Genomic DNA, 24,464 nt, shown 5'->3' on the forward strand with positions numbered 1-24,464 from the left:
ACAATCAATACTACTACTACTAATAATAATAATCAATATTACTAACATACTACTACTACTACTACTACTACCAATCAATATTACTACTACTAATAATAATACTAACATACTACTAATAATAATATCAATATTACTACTACTAATAAAAACAATCAATATTACTACTACTAATAATAATACTAACATACTACTACTACTAATAATAATAACACTCAATACTACTACTACTACTACTAATAATAACAATCAATAATAATAATAATAATAATAATAATAACAATCAATAATAATAATAATAATAACATACTACTACTACTACTACTAATAATAATAATAACACTCAGTACTACTACTACTACTAATAATAATAACAATCAATACTACTTCTACTGGTAATAATAGTAATGAGATGATGAATTCCAGTAAAAGAAATAAACTTTAAATGCTATGACGATGCAGAAGGTGGTGTTGGTGCCTGACAGCTTAAATATTCCCAGTTTAATTCTTGCAAATGGTCACTAGTAACCCTGACCAGAACAAAGTGATATAGCACCATTTATACAATGCAAGCCAGGCAATGCAATTCATATCACTATTACATGCATTGAAAACAATTTATTTAGAGTAATGCACATGACTATATCACCTAAAATATACATGACCTGATAAAAATAAAAATAAAATGCTTAACAATTTACAAAATCAATCATAAAAAACTTGAAAACCGTGAATCAGTCTGACCGTGATGAATCGACTCAAAAGCTCCAAAAGAACTCGAGTTCAAAAGCAAAGGTTATCTTGTGTAAATATTAACCAGGCTGGTAACCTCAGAGGAAAGTGAAGGTGGAGTTTAATAACAGGTAAAAAGTGTAACTTTGCCCTGAAATAAAACTCAGCTAACCCCATATGTTTACCTAAGAACAGGGGGTGAATTTGCAAATGCATTAGTTACAACATCTGATTACTAATTACAGTCATGGGTGGATTATAATTAGAATTTTGTATAATTCTAACTTCCAACGTACACAATATGACAAAAAGTGTGTAAACATTCAAAGTTTCAGCCAAACATATAATCAATTGTTTCAAACTTTGCAGCAAGAGTTTAGGGAAGGCTCTGTCCTGTTCCAACATGACAACTTAGGTGTAAAAGAACTCCAGTGGCCTGTACAAAGTCCTCACCACCCCCCTGAATACAATACAGATGTTAAACCAATCATCAGATTCTAATGTTTTCCCTTGGACATTATACAGGTATATTTTAAGGTTTACTATTTATTTATTAGGATTTTAACGTCATGTTTTACACACGTTGGTTACATTCATGAGAGAACCAATAATTACTGGTCACACAAAATTCAAGTTCAAGTTTTAATATCAGTCATGGACAATTTAGTGTCTCCAATTCACCACTTGCATGTCTTTGTACTGTGGGAAACCAGAGCTCCCAGAGGAAACCCACAAAGACACAGGGAGAACATGCAAACTCCACACAGAAAGGACCCGGACCGCTCCACCAGTGAATCAAACCCAGGGCCTTCTTGCTGTGAGGCGACAGTGCTACCCACCGAGCCACTCTAATCTATTTATACAGATACTGTATTTTAGATGTTCTATATAAATGGCCACTAGATGGAGACATAATATCACAAAACTTGAGTCATCGGACTCCTGAACCCTATTTATCAGTAGAAAAGGATCCGGATCACTGACCAGGCAGTGTTTGGAAGGTGGATCACTCTCAGCATTGCACTGTCACTAACATGGCAGTGACCTGGTAGTGTGTGTTGTTCTGGTATGAGTGTATCATGTGCAGCAGTGTTGTTGGAGCTTGTAAATACTCTTTAAATTTACTGGGCTAGGATCACATACCCTATTAGTGCTGGTTGTAGGTGGACAGTTAGAAACCAGAGCTAATTTGTTTTTTCATGCACAGTGTGTGTTAATCCTACTGTAGTCTTTTATCAGTGGACACCTTTTAATCACATAAAACTGCTGACTTTATATTTGTGCTTGGATCACTATTCTCCGTACTTATACACTCATACCAGAACCATGTTATCTGGTCAGTGATGGTCATAGGGGGCTCTTTTCGACTGATAAACGTGGTACAAAGGAGTGACAACATGTACAGAACAACAGATGAACTAAAGATCATAAAAGTCAATCTCTGTTTCCTCGGCTGCTCCCGAGGATGATAACTAGATATCAAACATAGCTAACCTGACATCATTACTTTTACTAGCTAACATTAGCTAAGGAGACAGTGAACGCCTATAGGTGTCCCTATAGAGTCTGATTTAAGTGCATATGTTAGGAAATACTGAAATGAATAAATTAGCAGATACTCATTTCACAAGTGCATTCTCAGACATTCAGCGTCACAGATGAGTAACAGCTTCCAGTCGTCGGCTAGTTAGAAATGAGGAAATTTGCTTCCTTTCTAACAAATTCTTTTTTAATTCCTTTTAAAAAGAGGAATCTGTCACCACAAAATAAACTGCATTTGCTGACCATTTTCTAAAGGCTTGCAATAACGTCAATCCTCAGCACCATCACACAACTGGTTAAATTGCATTGTTAAGCTCTTTAGATTAAAAACTATGTAGCTAGTCCACCAGTATGCTTTAACTGAGTCTATTGCTTGAGGACAGCGCTAGCCGTAGGTTCTGTCGGAATGCAGGGATTCGTTCTTTCTGGAGGGGCCACTCGACCAGGCAGCGTTGTTTTAGCATCCCTCTACGTAGCAGGAGCGACTGGCTCAGGCGGTATTCGGCCACGTCTTGCAGAAACACCAGAATCAGCGAGTCTCGACTCTCCTCCATGAGCTGATGGAGGGCGTGGTGGGCTTTAAACCTACAGACAGTAAGAGACAGTGAGGAAGACAGATGAACCAAACAGTAGAGACAGTAAATGTACACAGAATGCTAATGTGTTTGCAAAGTGAACTGACCCTTCACTTAAGACTGTCCCTAAACTTTAATAACCAACGACAACCATTCAACAAGCTTTCAGGATTATACAGTATGTTAAAAGAAACGTATGAAGCTGTGTTAATGTTATGTATTTGTTTTAAACCTAACATGTGGAACTATACTTGTTAATAAAATCCACAATGACTCATGTTGTTGAGCCTAGAGCTCTCTACATAGACACATTTTACGTTTGCTCTCTGAGAAGAAGGCATGTCTAAATTCTTAGACACCTTAAAATGCTGCCTTATGGGGTGCCTTATTTTAAAGTGATAATCTGAATGAATAACGGGGGAGCATCCGAGTGCTTTCTTAGCGCTGAAGGCAATCCCAGCACAAGTTTTCTCACAAGAAAATTACAAATATGGTGGACGAGTTATTTTCAAATGTAAATAAAATATCATTGATGGTTTTTTAATTTATATAAGCATTTAAATTTTCAGCATTTAGCAGACGCTTTTATCCAAAGCAACTTACAATTCTGACTGAATACAATTTGGCCTTGCTCAAGGGTCCAAAAATGGCAACCTGACAGTAATGAGGCTTGAACCTGCAACCTTTTGATTACTAGTCCAGTACCTTAACCACTGAGCTACCACTGTCCAGTACAGAACCATTGTATATTTGTAATTGTTATTATTTTCTTTTTTATTAGATTTCATTACATTTTCAGCATTTAGTAGACACTTTTTATCCAAAGCGACTGTGACAGTATACTGTCTAAGCAGTTGAGGGTTAAGGGCCTTGCTCAAGGGCCCAGCAGTGACAACCAGTGACCTTTTGATTACTAGGCCTCTACCTTAACAGCTAGGCAACTGCCCTAAACATGTACAAGTGTAATTTTTTTTTTGCAAATTTGGGCATCTGTGACAATTTAACCATTTTCAGAGACGTTAGTTGACATGCTAGCGTGTTGTGCCACCTCATCCCATTGGTTTGACTGGCCTGAGGCTAACTGTGTTAGCTTAGTAAGCAAAAACTGATGGAATCGCTGTTTAAGTAGCGCATCCGAATACCCAGTCTTATTTGAATCCTGTTTACTGAGGCAGCAGCCAATGTAGGCAGTAGACAGCAAAGCAGCTCACTAGGTTTTCAAACAGTTTCATTTAGTTACGCTGGAGAAACCTGCCCGAGTAACGAAGAAGTGGATGTTGTAGTGTGGTGAAAGTGGATCTGATCCCTTTCAATTCCTACACGTCATGTGGTGCCTGTGGTATTCTTACACTTACTGTCTGCACCAGTTATCATTCAACAGCGCCTCTGTGACCACAAAAATGATCTTCCTGGACCTTCTCATGTTGTCAACGATGGTATTGAGCGCAGAACAGCCTGGCAGCGCGTCTCGATCCTCCAAGAAGAAGTGTGTTTCATCGTCCTCTAGAGACAGCAAGCTTCGTCTCACCCACTGTTGGTCCTCCTGAGCATGGACGACATAAGCGGCGTATTCGTATCTGTCCTGCGCCAGGTCTCTGTAGCTGGAGTCGTTCAGAGCTAGAATTCGGTTGATCATGATATTCCAGTATAACTGAATCCTCCAGCCTTGGAAATGCACCAGGAAAGCGACGAACATTAGGCCGAGTACTAAAGTGCTATTGAATATGTAAAGAGCCTGGAAGGGAGTCAGGTTCTTACAGGATTGTGGGTCGAAGCTCATGACAGATCGGTTAAAGTATGCAGAAGGTGTGTTGCAGGTGTAGCTTTCTGAATGGCCAGGCACGCTGGCATTGGTGGCATTAAGCCAGGTGGAGAACCACAAGATGCTCTCGCAGGTACAGTCAAAGGGGTTGTGGTCCATCCGAAGCTCGGTCAGGTTGAGCAGAGGCACTTGGAACGTCTCTGGCTTCACCGTTGTCAGGAGGTTCTTTTGTAGGCTCAAAAACCGTAAAGAACGCAAGTCATTAAAAATGAAGTGGTGCAAATAGTTCAGTAGATTTCCACTAAGGCTGAGTTTCTGTAGCTTCGAAAGGCCTTGAAAAGCCATAACCGGAATCTCGTCGAGCCCGTTGTAGTCCAGCTCAAGAACAGTGAGGTTCAGAGCATCTCTGAGGAACAGCACTGGACCCCCAGGGTTAGCACTTTTCCAGAATCTGGCTAGGTTGTTGTGCTGCAGTTTGAGGATGCTGAGGCGGTGTAGTCCATCCAGGAAGCCACTTTTAATGTTTGCAATGTTATTATTGCTAAGATCCAGGTAGGTCAAGTTCAGAAGCATCCTAAATGGAGACGGTTCCATGTCTAGACTGCCGTTTAAGGCTCGACCCAGCATCAGAGTCCTTAACCTGGGTACGTTAACGAACGACTCGGACGTCAGGGCGATTTTCTGCTGGTTGGCCGACAGGTGAATTTCCTCCAAACTGTTTAGACCCAGGAACTCATTTCCAGTCAGCTGCTGGGAGATGAAGTTGTAGCTAAGCACAAGCCTGGTGAGGTTCTCCAGATGTGAGAATGCTCCCGGTCCGAGCCTTGTAATGGCCATGCCGGTCAGATTAAGAGTTTGTAAATAAGGGGATCCTTTTAAAGACGCAAAGGTGGTGCTGTTGACCGTCTTTATCCCTGTGGAGCTCCAACTTAGATCTAATATTCTCAGACTTCGGAGTCCATTAAAGGTATTTTCACTGATCTCTCGGAACGAATTGTGGTCCATCCACAGATATTCAAGCTTGGCTAGCTTTTGGAAAGTGAAGTCCTTGATCGTGGGGTAGGCAGACGTATGACTTTTAGTAAGTGCTGTTCGTAAGCTCAGCGTCTTCAGACTATTAAGGCCTATGAAAGTACCGTTGGTCAAATGTTTTAAATTATTGTGCTCTAAAATCAGAATTTCTAGGACAGGAAGCCACTGAAATGCACCGTCAGCGATTTCAATCATGTTGTTGTTCGACAGGTCCAAAATTGTAAGTTTGGTCTTGGCCAGGCCTTTGAAGGAGCTGTTGGTGAGAGTACCCTGCTGAGTGTTTTGAAGCGAGAGGTTTCTTAGAGCGGTGTACGACAACTCTTCAGACAGTCTGGAGAGAAAATTGATGAGCTTACAGCCATCCAACACCAGATCCTGGAATCCAGCGATAGGCTTGAAGCAGCCACTCTCCACCTGGAGTTATGAAGGTAAAGTTAGAAGTGCTGCCTACAATGAAGTTAAATTAGTCAGGAGTAAATGATACCACCACCCAAATCCCCCAAGAGATTATTTATAATACAACAGCTCTAGTATAAATAATATTTATAATATAATATAGCCATTTCAGAATTGTGATTGTCTTGTGTCTTGTTCAATAATGTGCAGTATTTAGTTTTGTTGATCTTAACTGGTTTAAGTGTGCACTGATAAAAGAGTAGCACTTCTAATTTCACTGTATGTTTGTACAGTGACAATAACCTAACATTAAAACCACCTCCTTGTTTTTACACTCACTGTCTATTTGATTAGCTCCATTTACCACTTGTAGTTCTACAATTACTGACTGTAGTCCATCTGTTTCTCTACATGCTTTGTTAGCCCTCTTTCATGCTGTTCTTTAATGATCTGGACCCCCACAGGACCACCACACAGCAGGTATTATTTAGGTGGTGGATGATTCTCAGCACTGCAGTGACACTGACATGGTGGTGGTGTGTTAGTGTGTGTTGTGCTGGTATGAGTGGATCAGACACAGCAGCGCTGCTGGAGTTTTTAAACACCTCACTGTCACTGCTGGACTGAGAACAGTCCACCAACCAAAAACATCCAGCCAACAGCGCCCCGTGGGCAGCGTCCTGTGACCACTGATGAAGGTCTAGAATGATCCACCACCTAAATAATACCTGCTCTGTGGTGGTCCTGTGGGGGTCCTGACATTGAAGAACAAGGTGAAAGGTGGCTAACAAAGCATGCAGAGAAACAGATGGACTACAGTCAGTACTTGTAGAACTACAAAGTGCTTCTATATGGTAAGTGGAGCTGATAAAATGGACAGTAATTGTAGAAACAAGGATGCTAACAATGAACAGGGAGTGAAAATGTGAAGTGAAAGAGATTTTAATACTTGATATATTATATATTGCAATACTTGGACTCTGACCAGCATTTATTGACATAATCTAACTGGTCTGCGTGGACGATTTGGACTCTATTTCTGCCCATTTGTTTACTATGAGGTATAAAAATAATTCAGTGCTATAAAACGACATTTGATCTCTCTTATCTGAGGGTTATTCACTCCTAGTAAGTCCTGTTCTGCATCCAGAGCCCTTCAGTACTGGGGGCTGCCAACTAAATGTGAAAGGGCTAAAAACTCAATATCAGTGTAAAGTCAAGTAATAAATTACGGTCAGAGCAATGTGGACACCTGACCATAACACCTATCTATAGCCGGACCTTGAACATCCCATTCTTAATTCATAAGCATTAATGTGCCCCACACGCAGCTATAACACTTCCTAAAATAGCATGAGACGTTTTCTCTTTTTTTCTCTTCCTGATCTCATCTCTCGAGCACCACACGTGTCACTTCTCTGTTCCTCATTTATTTACACTGGAACAGTGAAAGTGATAAAAAACGCCCCCAGCTGCGTTCTCACCTTCTTCAGTGGCACAGATGACAGTCCCAGCGTCCGAAACTGTGTGGAGTTACTGAGAAATGAGAAGTCGTCCTTCTTCAGGTCCTTGATGTCATTACTGTTAAGAATGAGGGTCTCCAGGCTTTGGAGCTGGGGTCGCATCCCTAGTTGGACAGTCGTCAGCTTGTTTCGGGACACGTCCAGCCATTTCAGATTCTACATGGATCAAAAACAGAAATGGAATAACGTTAATGCTCATGCTGCACATAACTCATTTACTTATTTGACTTTTATGGCATTCAGCAGACGCTTCTGTCCAAAGTGACTTACAGTACTGTGACAGTATACTGTCTAAGCAATTGAGGGTTAAGCCTGGCTGTCGTGGGGCTTAAACCAGCAACCTTTTGCTTACTAGTCCATTACCCTTACCACTAGGCTACAACTGCTTTTATTCATTATACGTCATCATTTACAATAAAAAAAAGTATGATCCATATTAGGATTGAATCTAAAGCTGTTATCCTATCACATGCTAAAGTAATGACCTTCTTTTGGGTTGCCTGTTATTGCACATGTCACACTGAATAGTTTCAGTTCATTAAAAAAAACACAAAGAGAACCTGAAACACCCAAGGTGGTGGTGGATCATTCTCAGCACTGCAGTGACACTGACATGGTGGTGGTGTATTAGTGTGTGTTGTGCTGTTATGAGTGGATCAGACACAGCAGTGCTGCTGGAGTTTTTAAATACCGTGTCCACTCACTGTCCACTCTATTAGACACTCCTACCTAGTTGGTCCACCTTGTAGATGTAAAGTCAGAGACGATCGCTCATCTATTGCTGCTGTTTGAGTCGGTCATCTTCTAGACCTTCATCAGTGGTCACAGGATGCTGCCCATTGGGTGCTGTTGGCTGGATATTTTTGGTTGGTGGACTATTCTCAGTCCAGCAGTGACAGTGAGGTGTTTAAAAACTCCATCAGCGCTGCTGTGTCTGATCCACTAATACCAGCACAACACACACTAACACACCACCACCATGTCAGTGTCACTGCAGTGCTGAGAATGATCCACCATCCAAATAATACCTGCTCTGTGGGGGTCCTGGCAATTGAAGAACAGCATGAAAGGGGGCTAACAATGCATGTAGAGAAACAGATGGACTACAGTCAGTAATTGTAGAACTACAAAGTGCTCCTATATGGTAAGTGGAGCTGATAAAATGGACAGTGGAGTGTAGAAACAAGGAGGTGGTTTTAATGTTATGGCTGATCAATGTGTGTATATACAGTATATACACACACACATTCACAAAGGCAATTATAATAGCTCCAGTTAACCTAACTGCATATCTTTGTACTGGGGGAGGAAACCTGAGAATTTGAAAGAAAATCCACACAAAAAGCACCAAGACCGCTCCACCTGGGAATCAACCCCAGGACCTTCCTAGCTGTGAGGCAACAATGCTACTCCCTGCACCACTGTATCGCCCTCATTTAAAATTAATTTAGCAATACAAAAACAAATACTGAATCATCACCATCAAGCTGATAGAACCTGTTACTCACCAGCCGGTGAGAACCTGAGTAACAGGTTCTACCAGCTTGATGGTGAGGATTCATATCCTGTTACAACTGGCCTTAACTGTATATCTGATCAGTCCTGACCTGTGGCTCTATGCCTGAATGCTACTGTAACTTAGTTTTGTGTTGTAGGCAAACAAAAGCTGCAACAGATGCAAAAGTGAACACGGTTGCTCTTTTTAAAGCAGATGTAGCATCATTAGTGGGATTTTTACACACATCAGTGTCACAGTTGAGTTCAGAGCTGTCCACCAACAAAAAATCTTTAACTAAGAACTTCCTGTGGTCAGATAATGACCCTTCTGAAAGACTAGAAGAGGACTAATACTGTGTGATGTGGTCTAATCTCATAACAGCTACAAACTGCATGAACAGGGTGTGAAGTGTGTGACCTACCGAGACCCCCGAGAAGGGCTCTCCTTTCAGGCTCAGTCTGTTGTCGGACAGGTCCAGGTGTGTAAGACCTGTGCAGTTTCTCAGATCAGCCTCCTGCAGCAGGTGAACCTCATTCCGCCTCATAGTGAGGTGCCAGAGCGTGGGCACAGCCTGGCACAGACCCCCCGGCACTGCCTTCAAGCTGTTATAGCTGACATCCAGTTGTGCCAGGTGTTGGTAGCGAATCAGGGATGAGAGATTTAGCGTGGACAGTCGATTATGGGACATGTCCAGGCTGGTGATGTTTACGGGCAGGTCCTGAGGGACAGTGTTGAGGCTCATGTGGCTGCAGTCCGCCACGCCGTGATGGACTATGCATTTGGTTTTGTGAGCCGGACTGGACGAGAGGACGTCGCCGGACAAGAACAGCAACAGGGCGAAGACGGTCCACTTCAACATGTTCACCTTTCCTCAGTCACAAGATGTGACTTTCTACAATCAAATCAAATAAAAGATATTAATGTTTCTATCTAAATTTCAATTATAATGACCAAACAGTAGGATATAGGATTTATTTATTTGTTAAGATTTTAACATAATGTTTTACACACTTTGGTTACATTCATGACAGGACAGGTAGTTACTGGTTACACAAGATTCATCAGCTCACAAGTTTAATATCAAACACAGTCATGGATAATTTTGTATCTCCAATTAACCACACTTGCATGTGTTTAGACCGTGCCAGGAAACCAGAGTTCCCAAGGGAAACCCACACAGACACGGGGAGAACATGCAAACTCCAAGCAAGCTAACTGTATCTGATATAAGCCTAGACGTTGTAGTGCAAGAGGAAAGCTCCTGATTTTATGTCAATAGGAATGTCCTGTTTGTTATTGCTATATTTTATGGCCATGTAAAGCTTGCTTGACTGTGGACACGTGTCACCCAAATTCCAACTGCTTTTTCTTGATGATTGCTGGATTACATCAGGTTATCCAAACACATTTCCTCTTGGCATAAACAAACAGTTTAAGTTTTCTTCACGATGGGCACAAGTTAATCATTATCAGTAATGAGGAATTATGAGTTCATGTCACGAAGTTAAATTACTTTATAAAACTTTACACACCAACAACTAAATGATTTAGGAGTCTGTAAGTGTCTGTATGTGTATTTTTGTCCCTGCATATTTTACCGGTTACGCCATCTGCACTTTGAAAAAGCTCGGTCGCGCTATCTGCACTTAAAGTTTTACTGCTCGTCTAAACCGTATTTTACGGTAGCCGAAGCATTAAAGACAGTAAAGCTGCTGTTTACAGATTAATAAACATAATCTACTGTATTCTGATACACGAAATCCACTACATTAAACACGAGCATTCATTCTGTTATTAATGAAATACATTTCAGATGTTTTTACTTTGAGTAAAGTGTCTATTTAATTGTGTACAGATCACTCTTTGAAGACTAATAAACATAACAAATCAAATTGTTATCAAATGCCACCCATACTTTCATGATGAACACTGACTCTAGTACTCATGGTGTGATTTTGGGACAATTCTACTGTAGGAATTTGAAATAATGGCATGGCAAACTTATGTAAAATGTCAATTCGGTTGTGTTTACACTACATTTAAAGTCCAATAAAATTAAAAAAATCTAATTGTTATCAAGTGCCACCCATACTGTCATGAAGAACACTTACTTTCGTACTCATGGTGTGATCTTGGGACATTTTTACTGTAGGAATTTGAAATAATGGCATGGCAAACTTATGTAAAGTGTCAATTCGGTTGTGTTTAGACCACTTTTTAAAAATCAATAAAATTAACAAATCAAATTGTTATCAAGTTCCACCCATACAGTCATAAAGAACACTTACTTTCGTACACACAGTGTGATGTTGGGACATTTGTACTGTAGGAATTTGAAATAATGGCATGGCAAACTTATGTAAAATGTCAATTCAGTTGAGTTTACTCTATTTAAAGTCCAATAAAATTAACAAATCAAATTGTTATCAAGTGCCACCCATACAGTCATAAAGAACACTGACTCTAGTACTCATAGTGTGATTTTGGGACATTTTTACTGAGGGAATTTGAAATAATGGCATGGCAAACTTATGTAAAATGTCAATTCGGTTGTGTTTACACTACATTTGAAGTCCAATAACATTATTATCAACATTGTCATCAAGTTTCACCCATACAGTCATGAAGAACACTTAGTGTAGTACCCATGGTGTGATTTTGGGTCAATTGTACTGTACAAATTTGAATTAATGTGATAACAAACTTGAGTAAAATGTCTATTTGGTTGTGTACAGACCACTTTTTGAAGATCAATAACATTAACAAATCAAATTGTTATCAAGTTCCACCCATACTGTCATGAAGAACACTTACTCTAGTACTCATGGTGTCCCAAATCCACACTGTGTGTACTAGACTAAGTGTTCTTCGTGACAGTATGGGTGGCACTTAATAACAATTTGATTTGTTCATTTTATTAGTCTTAAAAAAGTGGTCTGTACACAACCAAATAGACACTTTCCTCACCGTAAAAACATATGTAATGTATTTCATTAATAACAGAATAAATGCTCTTGTTTAATGTAGTGGATTTCGTGTATCAGAATACGGTAAATTATGTTTATTAATCTGTAAACAGCAGCTTTACTGTCTTTAACGCTTCGTCTACCGTAAAATACTGTTTAAACGCGCAGTAAAACTTTAGGTGCAGATAGCGCGACCGAGCTTTTTTAAAGTGCAGATGGCGTAACCGCGGTCATATACCGGCATATTTTCTAGAAAGCTCACAATGAAAATTTGGATGTACTCATGTCCCTTACAACGTGTGTGTGTGTGAACTGACTTTATCTGTATTGAGCTATTTTATATATTGGGATAAAGTCCCTACTAATACTACTAATAATACTACTACTACTAGTACTACTATTGTACTTGTACTACTATTACTACTACTACTACTAACAATAATAATAATACTTATACTTATACTAATACTACTATTCTACTAATAGTACTACTGCTACTACTACTACTACTACTACTGCTACTACTACTACTGCTACTGCTACTACTAATAACAATAATAATAATAATAATAATAATACGAATACTACTACTACTACTACTACTGCTACTACTACTACTAATAATAATTCTGCTACTACTAATAATAATTCTGCTACTACTACTGCTACTACTACTACTACTACTACTACTACTACTAATAATAATAATAATACGAATACTGCTACTACTAATAATAATAATAATTCTGCTTCTACTACTGCTACTACTAATACGAATACTATTACTAATAATACTACTAATACTACTACTAATAGTATTACTAATAGTATTACTAATACTATTACTAATAATACTAGTACTAATACTACTACTAATAGTATTACTAATGATACTACTACTAATACTAGTACTACTACTATAACATATTGATAATGACACTTTGTCTCCGTCTTCTAACATCCGAAATCTTGGTGTAATTTTTGATAGCAACCTCTCTTTTGACCGCCATGTAAATCACATCACCAAAACTGCTTTCTTTCATCTAAAAAACATAGCACGTCTACGTCCATCACTCTCCTTTTCTGCCGCCGAAACCTTGATTCATGCTTTTATTACATCCAGAATTGATTATTGCAATAGCATCCTTTATGGTACATCTAACAAAATCCTAAAAAAACTTCAGTATATCCAGAATTCAGCTGCTCGCCTCCTTACTCATACTCGCTCCCGTGATCATATTACACCTGTTCTACAAAAACTTCATTGGCTTCCCGTTGCTCAACGCATTCAATTCAAAATTCTTCTATTCACTCACAAAGCTCTCCATAATCAGGCCCCATCCTACCTCACCGACCTGCTCCATCAGCACATTCCCTCCCGTAGCCTTCGCTCTTCTGAGGCTAACCTACTGTCCATACCCTCTAGGACCAAGCACCGGACCTGGGGTGACAGGGCCTTTTCCATAGCTGCTCCATCTTTATGGAATGCTCTCCCCAAACACCTACGAGATTGTCCTGACCTGTCCAAATTCAAGTCACTTCTCAAAACTCATCTATTCAGAGTGGCATTTAACTTGTAACAACACAAAATAAATGCTTTTATTTTTGCTATTCTTTTTAATAGTTTTTATACTTAGATCACGACAGAAATGTGAAGTCCTAGATCCTAAAACTTGTAAAGTTTTCAGTTTCCTGATTGCATGTAAATCTGTCCTGTTTCTGTCTAATTTTAAGAAATTGTTCTATATTTGTTGTTCTCTCTCATAATTTAGCTAATTTTTAATGAACTGTCTTATGCTGCTCTCTTTGTTTTTATCTTAATTATTCTTGATGTTGATGTACTATTTTGATTTTGTACTATGATTTGTATGGTGTATGTACGTATTTGTTTTGATTATTTGTCTTATGTAAAGCGTCTTTGAGTATCTTGAAAAGCGCTATATAAATAAAATGTATTATTATTATTACTACTAATACTATTACTAATACTATTACTAATAATACTAATACTAGTACTACTACTAATACTATTACTAATGATACTACTACTAATACTAATACTAATAATAATAGTACTACTACTAATAATAAGAATACTAGTAGTGGTAGTTGTAGTAATAACAATAATATACAGTGTATCACAAAAGTGAGTACACCCCTCACATTTTTGCAGATATTTAAGTATATCTTTTCATGGGACAACACTGACAAAATGACACTTTGACACAATGAAAAGTAGTCTGTGTGCAGCTTATATAACAGTGTAAATTTATTCTTCCCTCAAAATAACTCAATATACAGCCATTAATGTCTAAACCACCGGCAACAAAAGTGAGTACACCCCTTAGTGAAAGTTCCTGAAGTGTCAATATTTTGTGTGGCCACCATTATTTCCCAGAACTGCCTTAACTCTCCTGGGCATGGAGTTTACCAGAGCTTCACAGGTTGCCACTGGAATGCTTTTCCACTCCTCCATGACGACATCACGGAGCCGGCGGATATTCGAGACTTTGCGTTCCTCCACCTTCCGCTTGAGGATGCCCCAAAGATGTTCTATTGGGTTTAGGTCTGGAGACATGCTTGGCCAGTCCATCACCTTTACCCTCAGCCTCTTCAATAAAGCAGTGGTCGTCTTAGAGGTGTGTTTGGGGTCATTATCATGCTGGAACACTGCCCTGCGACCCAGTTTCCGGAGGGAGGGGATCATGCTCTGCTTCAGTATTTCACAGTACATATTGGAGTTCATGTGTCCCTCAATGAAATGTAACTCCCCAACACCTGCTGCACTCATGCAGCCCCAGACCATGGCATTCCCACCACCATGCTTGACTGTAGGCATGACACACTTATCTTTGTACTCCTCACCTGATTGCCGCCACACATGCTTGAGACCATCTGAACCAAACAAATTAATCTTGGTCTCATCAGACCATAGGACATGGTTCCAGTAATCCATGTCCTTTGTTGACATGTCTTCAGCAAACTGTTTGCGAGCTTTCTTGTGTAGAGACTTCAGAAGAGGCTTCCTTCTGGGGTGACAGCCATGCAGACCAATTTGATGTAGTGTGCGGCGTATGGTCTGAGCACTGACAGGCTGACCCCCCACCTTTTCAATCTCTGCAGCAATGCTGACAGCACTCCTGCGCCTATCTTTCAAAGACAGCAGTTGGATGTGACGCTGAGCACGTGCACTCAGCTTCTTTGGACGACCAACACGAGGTCTGTTCTGAGTGGACCCTGCTCTTTTAAAACGCTGGATGATCTTGGCCACTGTGCTGCAGCTCAGTTTCAGGGTGTTGGCAATCTTCTTGTAGCCTTGGCCATCTTCATGTAGCGCAACAATTCGTCTTTTAAGATCCTCAGAGAGTTCTTTGCCATGAGGTGCCATGTTGGAACTTTCAGTGACCAGTATGAGAGAGTGTGAGAGCTGTACTACTAAATTGAACACACCTGCTCCCTATGCACACCTGAGACCTAGTAACACTAACGAGTCACATGACATTTTGGAGGGAAAATGACAAGCAGTGCTCAATTTGGACATTTAGGGGTGTAGTCTCTTAGGGGTGTACTCACTTTTGTTGCCGATGGTTTAGACATTAATGGCTGTATATTGAGTTATTTTGAGGGAAGAATAAATTTACACTGTTATATAAGCTGCACACAGACTACTTTTCATTGTGTCAAAGTGTCATTTTGTCAGTGTTGTCCCATGAAAAGATATACTTAAATATCTGCAGAAATGTGAGGGGTGTACTCACTTTTGTGATACACTGTACATGACAACATAATAACAATAATATACATGACAACATAATAACAACGCACTCTCGTTAAAAAGCAAAACACTGAATGCACTCACTGAAACGTGATCAATATTCTAAAAACAGTCCATAAATTGCACTTATTTAGTATAAAATCCAGTCTGTCCGAGAGCAAATGTGAACTTAATCCAGTTTGCGCTCCATTCTGCCCACACATCAGCTCATAGCCGCACAGTCTGACGTACCGACGCACCGTGGCTGTGTTCTAAATCGCACCCTACTCTCTTCTCCCTATGCACTACATAAGTAAACCTCATTAATAGTTATGACCGCCTTGTGGTACAGTGGCCCCGTTTGAACACTTGTTCTCAAACTTTTTAAAGCTATTGACACTTTTGTGTAATAAAAAATTAAATCCAGCTTAGATTTATTTTATTAAAATAAGTAGGTATTGGCTTTTTGGATGTTATGAACATTTGGCAGATATGACTATTTTCCTGTCAGTCTCTCATGTTTAGCAAAAGTAGTAAAAGATGTTAGCATAGTGTAGTTCACATCAATGACAGTGTGCATCAGGGCCGGCGCTAGGGGGGGGCTGAGGGGGGCATTGCCCCCCCAAATTGTGTCTTTGCCCCCCCAAGGACAATGCAAGCAACGGCTATTTTTAAAATGATCTCTGAACCAATCACAAAAATGCATTTTGTTTTACAGTGTGAAGATATTTCCTTGCTTATTCCTGATTGGCTCTTTGAGTCATATAAAAATCGTCAGACTGCCCCAAACAGTTCAGTTCGGCAGTATATGTTCTGTTAGTGTGAGCGAGAGGCAGGTATACTGGTAAACACTCTTCTGAGTTTAAACTGACTTCCACATGGTAATATTTGCTTAACTGTGGTTTTTCGTTGCTTTAATGTTACTTACCTCTTACATAGGTGTTGCTTAAATTATTTTATTAGCCGTTAGCGGTTAGGCTAATGAACTAATGGCAATTTAATTAAGGGGGCGTATTAAAATGAAATACAATTAGATCATCTTTTTTTCTCCATTTACATAATCAACATGTATTTTTTAATCATTGGGTTTTAAGTTTAAGTTCGAAAACATGCATTTTTATTTCTTTACCTCATACATCACTTTAAGCCAGTATCAATAGCTTGGCTGTCATCATTCATGCACAAATCAAGCCTTGAATATATTTCTGGCTTCAAAAACATGACTATCAACATGCCCCCTCATTAGGTTTTACTGCCCCCCCAAGCAAAGCAGTCCAGAACCGGGGCTGGTGTGCATTATTGTTAAATCCCTTAAATTGAATGAAAAAGTGATTCAATCATTCATTCATTCATTCATTCATTCATTAACTCATACTTAATCCTGGTCAGGGTCGTGGTGGGTCTGATTCATTGGGCAAAAAGCTAAAACAAAAAAAACACCCCAGGCAGTCCATGATAGGACAGACACACACACACACGGCAATTTTAGTAGCTCCAGGTTGCCTAACTGCACATCTTTGGACTTGTTGAAGGAACCCGGAGCACCCTGAAGAAACCCACGCAGACACGAGGAGAACCAGCAAACTGGCCACCCGGTTGAGGAATCAAACCACTGCACAACTGTGCTGCCCTTCAAGTGACCAGTCAAACTGAAATATTATTTTAATAATGATAAACAAAAGTGGCTTATTTTACATCTTGGGTGGCATGGTGGCTCGGTGGGTAGCACTTTCACCTCACAGCAAGAAGGTCCAGGTCATTTCTGTGTGGAGTTTGCATGTTCTCCCCGTGTCTGCGTGTTATCTCCCATAGTACAAAGACGTGCAAGTTTGGTGAATTGGAGATACAAAATTGTCCAGGACTGTGTTTGACATGACGAATCTTAAGTAGCCAGTAACTACCTGTCCTGTCATTAATGTAACCAAAGTGTAAAACATGACGTTAAAATCCTAATAAATAATAATATTTTACATCTTGATAAGTAAATCCTTTTTTTTGCTTTTAAAGCAACGTTGAGGAACAAAATAGTAACTAAATGCGGAGGCCCTCACAACACGTCACTGATCCCCAAGGGTTCCTGGACCCCACTTTGAGTGCCACTAAATGAAATACACTGAATTTACAATACCTTCAGTTATTACCTATTGTTGCACTACTTAGTTGAAAGGATGTGATTTGGTACACCAGACAGTTCAGACATGAAAACCACTGGTTGTTATGTGGCTAGATGTTTAGAAATACTGAATGCATTATATGTACAGAAAACACTGAAAATCTCCATGACTTCCATGAAATTCATGTCCTAACAAATCACAAAACATTATCCTTAAGAAATAAAAACATTGGTAATACAGTGATTTCTGATTAGAAAATGTAAATGATTCTGATGTGCTAAACTAAATAGGTCAAATCAGTAGTCTGTAATCACAAGTCTGTAATATGATTCAGTGTTAAAGGTGAATGAAATGGCTTACATAAGTCTAAGTCCTCACTGCCATCATTCTTCTGCTAATTTTGTCAATGTGTGAAAGTCTCCGACTAGTTTCGAGTTTCTTTTCCTCTTTGGCCATTTCCCTAATTCCACCGACGCATGAAATTTGTGTTTGGGCTCAGTGCCACGTTTAACATTAAAAAAAAACAAAGCACTTGACCTTGTGTAGATATATAGTCAGCTGCAGAACGATTAACTTCTCTCTGACAATATAAAGAGGTTTAATTTCTGCATAATTCAAAAGTTATAATTCAGACATGTGCACTGGAGAAAGTGTCACAAAGTACTTTCAGACTAATTTTTAAGAAACTAAGTAGGGACAGACAAACAGACAAGCACTTGTCAGGTTCACTTGTAAGTGTACTCTCAGTGCTGGTCCCCAGCCCGGAAAAACATAAGGTGGTTTGCTTCAGCAGGTGCATCTGGTGTAAACACTGTGCCAAATCATGTATGTGAACAAGAATGATTCGCTGTGGCAATTCTTAATACAAAAGCAACTGAAAAAAACAGCATTTCTACCCCCAGATAAACTTAAATTCATGATTTCTTGTCAAAGAAGTATGTGTTCCAGCCATTTACAGACAGAAAAAAGGCAGTTAACAAGTGTATGTCAACTTTTGACTTCTACTTTTCACACATACACAGTTCATAATTAAAGGAATAGCTAAATGAAATATATAATTTACATATTTATACCTAAAACAATTAATTAGAAATGACATGTTTGAAGTCACGTTTAAAATGTGTTCACTTTCCTCAAACAGTTCCTTTAGAAAACACTAGAGGGAGCTTTTAGCCTCCAATAATACCTGAACCATAAATGTACAGTATGTGGCATTATTACTTTTATCATTCATTCATCCATTCATTCAGATTCACCCTGGTTGACTGTAGTCAGACAGACGTGAAGTAAACAAACAAATTCATGTTTCAGGGGCTTTAAAAAAAAAAAAAAAATTCAGAAGGGAAACTTGAATAACATCTTTGGTAGCAGCAGATAGAAGGCAGATTTTAAGCTTTGCCACAACTTTTGAAAGACATTTTGATTAAAATGAAACTTAACAAGGTAAAGCTGGATGATCGTTTCACTAAATCAATAGTTATAGACACCTCCATCTATAATTTGATATAATTTGATCCATCTCAGAGGACATATTGTAGAGACAAATTAGATGCAAAAAGGGAGACAAACACCCCAAACACACACCCCAAAAGATGTTGAGGAACAGTGGTAGCTCAGCTGTTAAGGTACTGGACTAGAAATTAGAAGGTTGCAAGTTCAAGCCTCACTACTGCCAGGTTGCCACTGTTGGGCTCCTGAGCAAGACCCTTAACCCTCAATTGCTCAGACTGTATTCAGTCAGAATTGCAAGTCACTTTGGATAAAAGCATCCACCAAATCAAAGGTGTCACAGTAAAACAAGCTTCACGCAACATTTTTATTGTACAGCAGCCTCTTAGTCTTCGGTGATATAACGCCTAAATGACTGGACAGTAACTCCTGTGCTCCAGCATCTTATAATTAATGCCAGACCTATTTTGTGGTTTTTGGATTACTCTTTGATCCTGTAAAAAAATTGTCCTGACCTGGGCAGGAAACCACCGTCTTTACTTTACCGTCTTTAACAAAAATGGCATGCATTTCCTCTATAAGTGTTTTCCCTTGTATGGTTGCATCTGTGCAATTTTCAAAAGTAAGCAACATCCTGGGTAAACCCCACATTAACTGTAGCGCTTGTATAATGTGGGTAACTGAATATAAAAACAAGGGAGGCATAAAAGAATGCAGCACATTAACTAGGAAATGCCTGCCCACACATTCCACAAGCTGTTTTCAGGCTCCTTGGCCCGGGGGAGATTATGTAACATCTTTAGCCTCACCGCTAACTCGGAACAGAGAGGTTAAATGTCAGCTCAATATAATGCATTCAATAAAAAGATGGGAGGACAAGATTTAGTTTAATGGAGGATAAAAGGTAGAAAGAATTCTGAAATAGGATGAAGCCCAGATGCTGGCATGTGGTAGAAAAGTCATTCAATCATCTTTAGTAACCAGAAACATGCTATTCTGGAAACACTAAGCACACAGTAGTAATACCCTTTGGACAAGGTGGTAATTCCTTACAAGGAATCACATATTTACTTGCAAATTCACATTTACTCACACCAGACGTTAATATACTGTATGTGTAGTAGCCAATCTGTTCCTCCAGACAGTCACAGAGCCAATAACTAAAGGTGAAGACTTGATCTTGGTCCCTGGTGCCGCACTATTGTGTCACTCTGTTGAAAATGCTTGTAACAAACAACATCAAATAGTTATTTAAATACACTAACCAAAATATATTTGAAGGGCAAAAGACTAGGCATTCAAACCCAAATCTGGTGGTGGTATTGTGCTCTGGGGCTGTTTTGCTGCCAGTGGACAGAATAAATAAAGGGATTTAACAGGGAAATTACACTTAAATCCTGAATCCTCGACTTAGTTGGGTGCTTTAGCAGAAAGATTGTCCTTAAAACTAAAGTATGTGGACCGTACTGAAATGTTAAAGTCAGGTGTTTTAAAATGTAGCAGTTCTGAGTGGTTTAATGACAGACTTATTAAGTTCTGAAACAAACTTGTTGATGGCTACCAACAAGAATGATATATAACCAAATATTAGGTGTATGTGGTGTGTGTGTGTGTGTGTGTGTTTTCTCTAACAGAACAGGCAAATGATTAATAAAGTTTAATTTAAGTATAGCGTGTACAAAACCCTATAACACTATAACATCTTAACAAATTCTTGGGGTATGAGTATTTTCTGGGCCTGATCTCTCAGACCCTCCAGCAATATTCAGCAATGTACAGTACTTTAAATGTACAGTATGTATAAATGTAAGAGTGTAAACCTGACAGACGTGGTCTGGGTCCTGGGTCAAAGAGTTTTAATGGATTTGAGAATTCATCTGGAATGTCCTGTCTGGAATGCTAGGTGGCTAGTCAGGCACTGATAAGGCCGCGCTTTGTTTGGTGCGTCATGCTGGACTTTCTAGAAGTAGCAAGTGTGTGGACGGTAGCCGGTGATAAGAGAGTTATTTTTTTCTGGCAGTGTGACTGTGTGTGTGTGTGTGTGTGTGTGTGTGTGTGTGTGAGTGTGAACAAAAGCCAGATGGAGTTTAAGGTGTTATATTTAGAAGTCATGTGTGAGAAAATTACAGACATGTGAATGACTTCACTACTGTCTGGTTGTGACCTACAGTAGCCGTGTACTGTGAGCGGGTATAATTAATTAGGTGACAAATTAAAAGAAAAAAAACTAAATGTTTTGGAGTGTTGAACCAGTAGCTTTGAAACACAGTGGTGTAAAGTTATAAAACACTATAAACACAATTCTTCCAAAAGATCCTCTCTCATCTGGTGTTTTGATGATGGTGGAGATGCTGTTTAACATACTGCTCTAAAATAGTCTACAAATGCTCCTTTGGGTTGAGATATGCCATTCTAGAAAAAAACAATCTCATAAGGATAGGAATGTCCAATGATATTGATTAATCTAAATATCATTGAATTGACTTGCAGTGACCATTTTCTCTAAGAAAACAAGTGGACCCAAACCTTGCCAGCAAAAGGCAGGACAATTACTTTTGTCTGTTTATATCAAGCATTTAGTCCTGTACTGTTTTCTTGGTGTATGCCACACATGCATATGCTGTATTAATACACATGTTGGCTTTGTGATTGACATTTTGGTGGCTTAGATCATTTTTGTGACATACTAAATAATATAATTTACATTTGTTTTATACATGCCAATTTGTAATAGCAATAATTGTAACTAGTCTGCCTGTCTGTCTATCCGTCCGTCCGTCCGTCCGTCCATCCATCCATCCATCCATCCATCCATCCATCCATCCATCCATCCATCCATCCATCCATCTATCTATCTATCTATCTATCTATCTATCTATCTATCTATCTATCTATCTATCTATCTATCTATCTATTACATATAAATACTCAAACCAGCACTTTTATTGTAAGTTGTATAGTGCTTTTATAGTGGACATAGTGGATTTACTGTCCTTTAGCGTGTTTATTGTAGGTCTTTGTATTTATTGTACTGTTGTTTATCTGCACTGTGTATATTGTATTGTTTTGAACTTGTGTTCTGTGTCGCACCCTGGTCCTGGAGGGACGTTGTTTTGTTTTAATAATAACTTGTATATGACAATAAAGCTTCTTTTGAACTCTTGAACTTGAACTACTTGGCTACCCTAAACCATGCACCCTCCACCATGCTTCACAGTTAGAATTTGGCATTGGTGTTGGTGTGCAGTTTTCACCTATCATAGCATCCAAAAGTGTTGTCAAACATAAAGGGTCACAGTTCCAAGAATTTTCTTGTAATTTATTTAAATAAAAGAACAGTAAAATTATTTAAAAGCTATGTTGTATTAGTAAAGAAATTCTATTTGCCAAATTTGGCATGGAATTGTGACAGCACTGTGATATCACTTTTAATCACTGCAGGTACCATATAGGTGCTTTCATTCAGTGAAACGTTATCTATGATGTAAAGGCATCTCTTAAGTGAAGTCCATGTTAGCATTAGTCCATCTTTAGGCTTCCTCAGGGGATGAAACTCACCTCGTCATCTTTAACCTGCTCCTTCAGCTATCGTCGCCCTGCATACCAGACATCCAGACATCTATGGTGTGTTCCATTAAAAAGGTCAGCCATCAGGGCTCGGGTTATATTTGGTCATCTTTGATCTCGTGTATAGAAGAAGGTGATGCCATTTTAGAGGTGCCACTAGAGTATGATGGCAGACAGGCACTTGTAATCACAGTCAGGTTGAAAGCTTCAGATTCCTTCCACAGGGAACGTTCAAAAGGTTGTGAAGAAAGCCCTGGAGAAATGTCTAGAACTTGATAAAATCTCTGTCCATGTGTTCATGAGTAGACTACAGGAACAAAACTGTGTAAACAAATAGTGTAAATGGAGGGAAAACAAAGGAACCAATGCTGTCCAAAAATGTTTGGAAAAGACCTCCTGGATGTTCCTTAGCATCTTTGGGACAGTGTTGTGTGGATAGACGAAACAAAAGTTAAACATACAAGCAGAAATGAAAACCTTTGTGGAAAGGACAAGCTGCACACCAACACTAAAACCTCATCCCAACTGTAAAGCATGGTGAAGGTGGGATCATGGTTTAAAGCTGCTTACAATTACATTTGTAGCCAGCAGTTGGATTATGCACCAAATCACTTTTAACTCAACACCAGAATGGTTACCCATGATTCATCAGTTCAAGTTTTTAATGTCAAACACCATCACGGCCAATTTTGTATCTCCAATTCACCTCATATACAGTCTTTGTACTGTGGGAGGAAATAAATGCTCCTGGAAGAAACCCACACAGACACATGGAGAACATGCAAACTCCACACAGAAAGGACCCAAACTGCTACATCTGGGAAGCGAACCCAGGGCATGGGTGCTGTGAGGCGACAGTGCTACCCACCAGTTAAATGTCAACCGTCATGGACAACTTTCAGGTTTTTGTACTGTAGGAGGAAACCCACACAGAAACCCTCAGACAGGACCTGGATCACTCCACCTGGGATTCGAACCCAGGACCTTCTCGTTGTAAGGTGACCCACTACCACTTCGCCACCGTACCACCCTTCACAAACCAATAAATACAGAAGACTAGGGGGATCTGTGATGGATTGTGGTCTTGAATCAACTACTGTGTTTTCGTTGTAGCCTAGTGGTCAAGGTACTGGACTGGTAATCAAAATGTTGCTGGTTCAAACCCCACCACTGCCAGGTTGTCACTGTTGGGCCCTTGAGCAAGGCCCCTAACCCTCAAGTCGCTGTAAGTCGCTTTGGATAAGAGTGTCAGCTAAATGCTGAAGATGTAAATGTAAATCCAGACCTTCGTTTCTGGTCACTGATTGTGAGGAGTGAAATGGTCTCCTCCTGCATTTAAAAACATGCGGAAGGTGGATTGGCTGCTTTAAACTGGAGTGTGAATGGTTGAATGCATAATCATCAGTGATAGACGGACCAGAGTTATCCAGGTGTAGTCCTGGCTTGTGTATAATGTTTCCAGGATAGGCACGTGATCTTGACCAGGGAACGGATAAACGAACGAACATGAGCATCTGCTCACATTGTACTGAATGAAGTATTCGTGTTGCCATGGTA

General features: G+C 39.5%; 1 protein-coding gene across 1 annotated transcript; it reads right to left on the reverse strand.

Annotated features, from left to right (window-relative positions):
* Positions 1 to 609: 609 nt before the first annotated feature.
* tlr3 (toll-like receptor 3) lies at positions 610 to 9,916 on the reverse strand. Its single transcript, XM_063009180.1, has 4 exons — positions 9,479 to 9,916; positions 7,521 to 7,715; positions 4,202 to 6,054; positions 610 to 2,856 (listed from the first exon to the last, which is right to left on the reverse strand). Exons 1-4 carry the CDS (start codon positions 9,914 to 9,916, stop codon positions 2,628 to 2,630), a joined length of 2,715 nt encoding a protein of 904 aa, XP_062865250.1. The 3' UTR covers positions 610 to 2,627.
* Positions 9,917 to 24,464: the final 14,548 nt, after the last annotated feature.

The sequence above is a fragment of the Trichomycterus rosablanca genome, chromosome 14, assembly GCF_030014385.1.
Source record: "Trichomycterus rosablanca isolate fTriRos1 chromosome 14, fTriRos1.hap1, whole genome shotgun sequence".
Lineage (NCBI taxonomy): Eukaryota > Metazoa > Chordata > Actinopteri > Siluriformes > Trichomycteridae > Trichomycterus > Trichomycterus rosablanca.

Coding starts and splice junctions, on each gene's coding strand:
- tlr3 (XM_063009180.1), bottom strand. CDS start 9,916: ATGTTGAAGTGGACCGTCTTCGCCCTGTTGCTGTTCTTGTCCGGCGAC. Junction 6,055..7,520: donor CATCTGTGCCACTGAAGAAG/GTGAGAACGCAG, acceptor TCATAACTCCAG/GTGGAGAGTGGCTGCTTCAA. Junction 2,857..4,201: donor AATGATAACTGGTGCAGACA/GTAAGTGTAAGA, acceptor TACTGTCTGTAG/GTTTAAAGCCCACCACGCCC.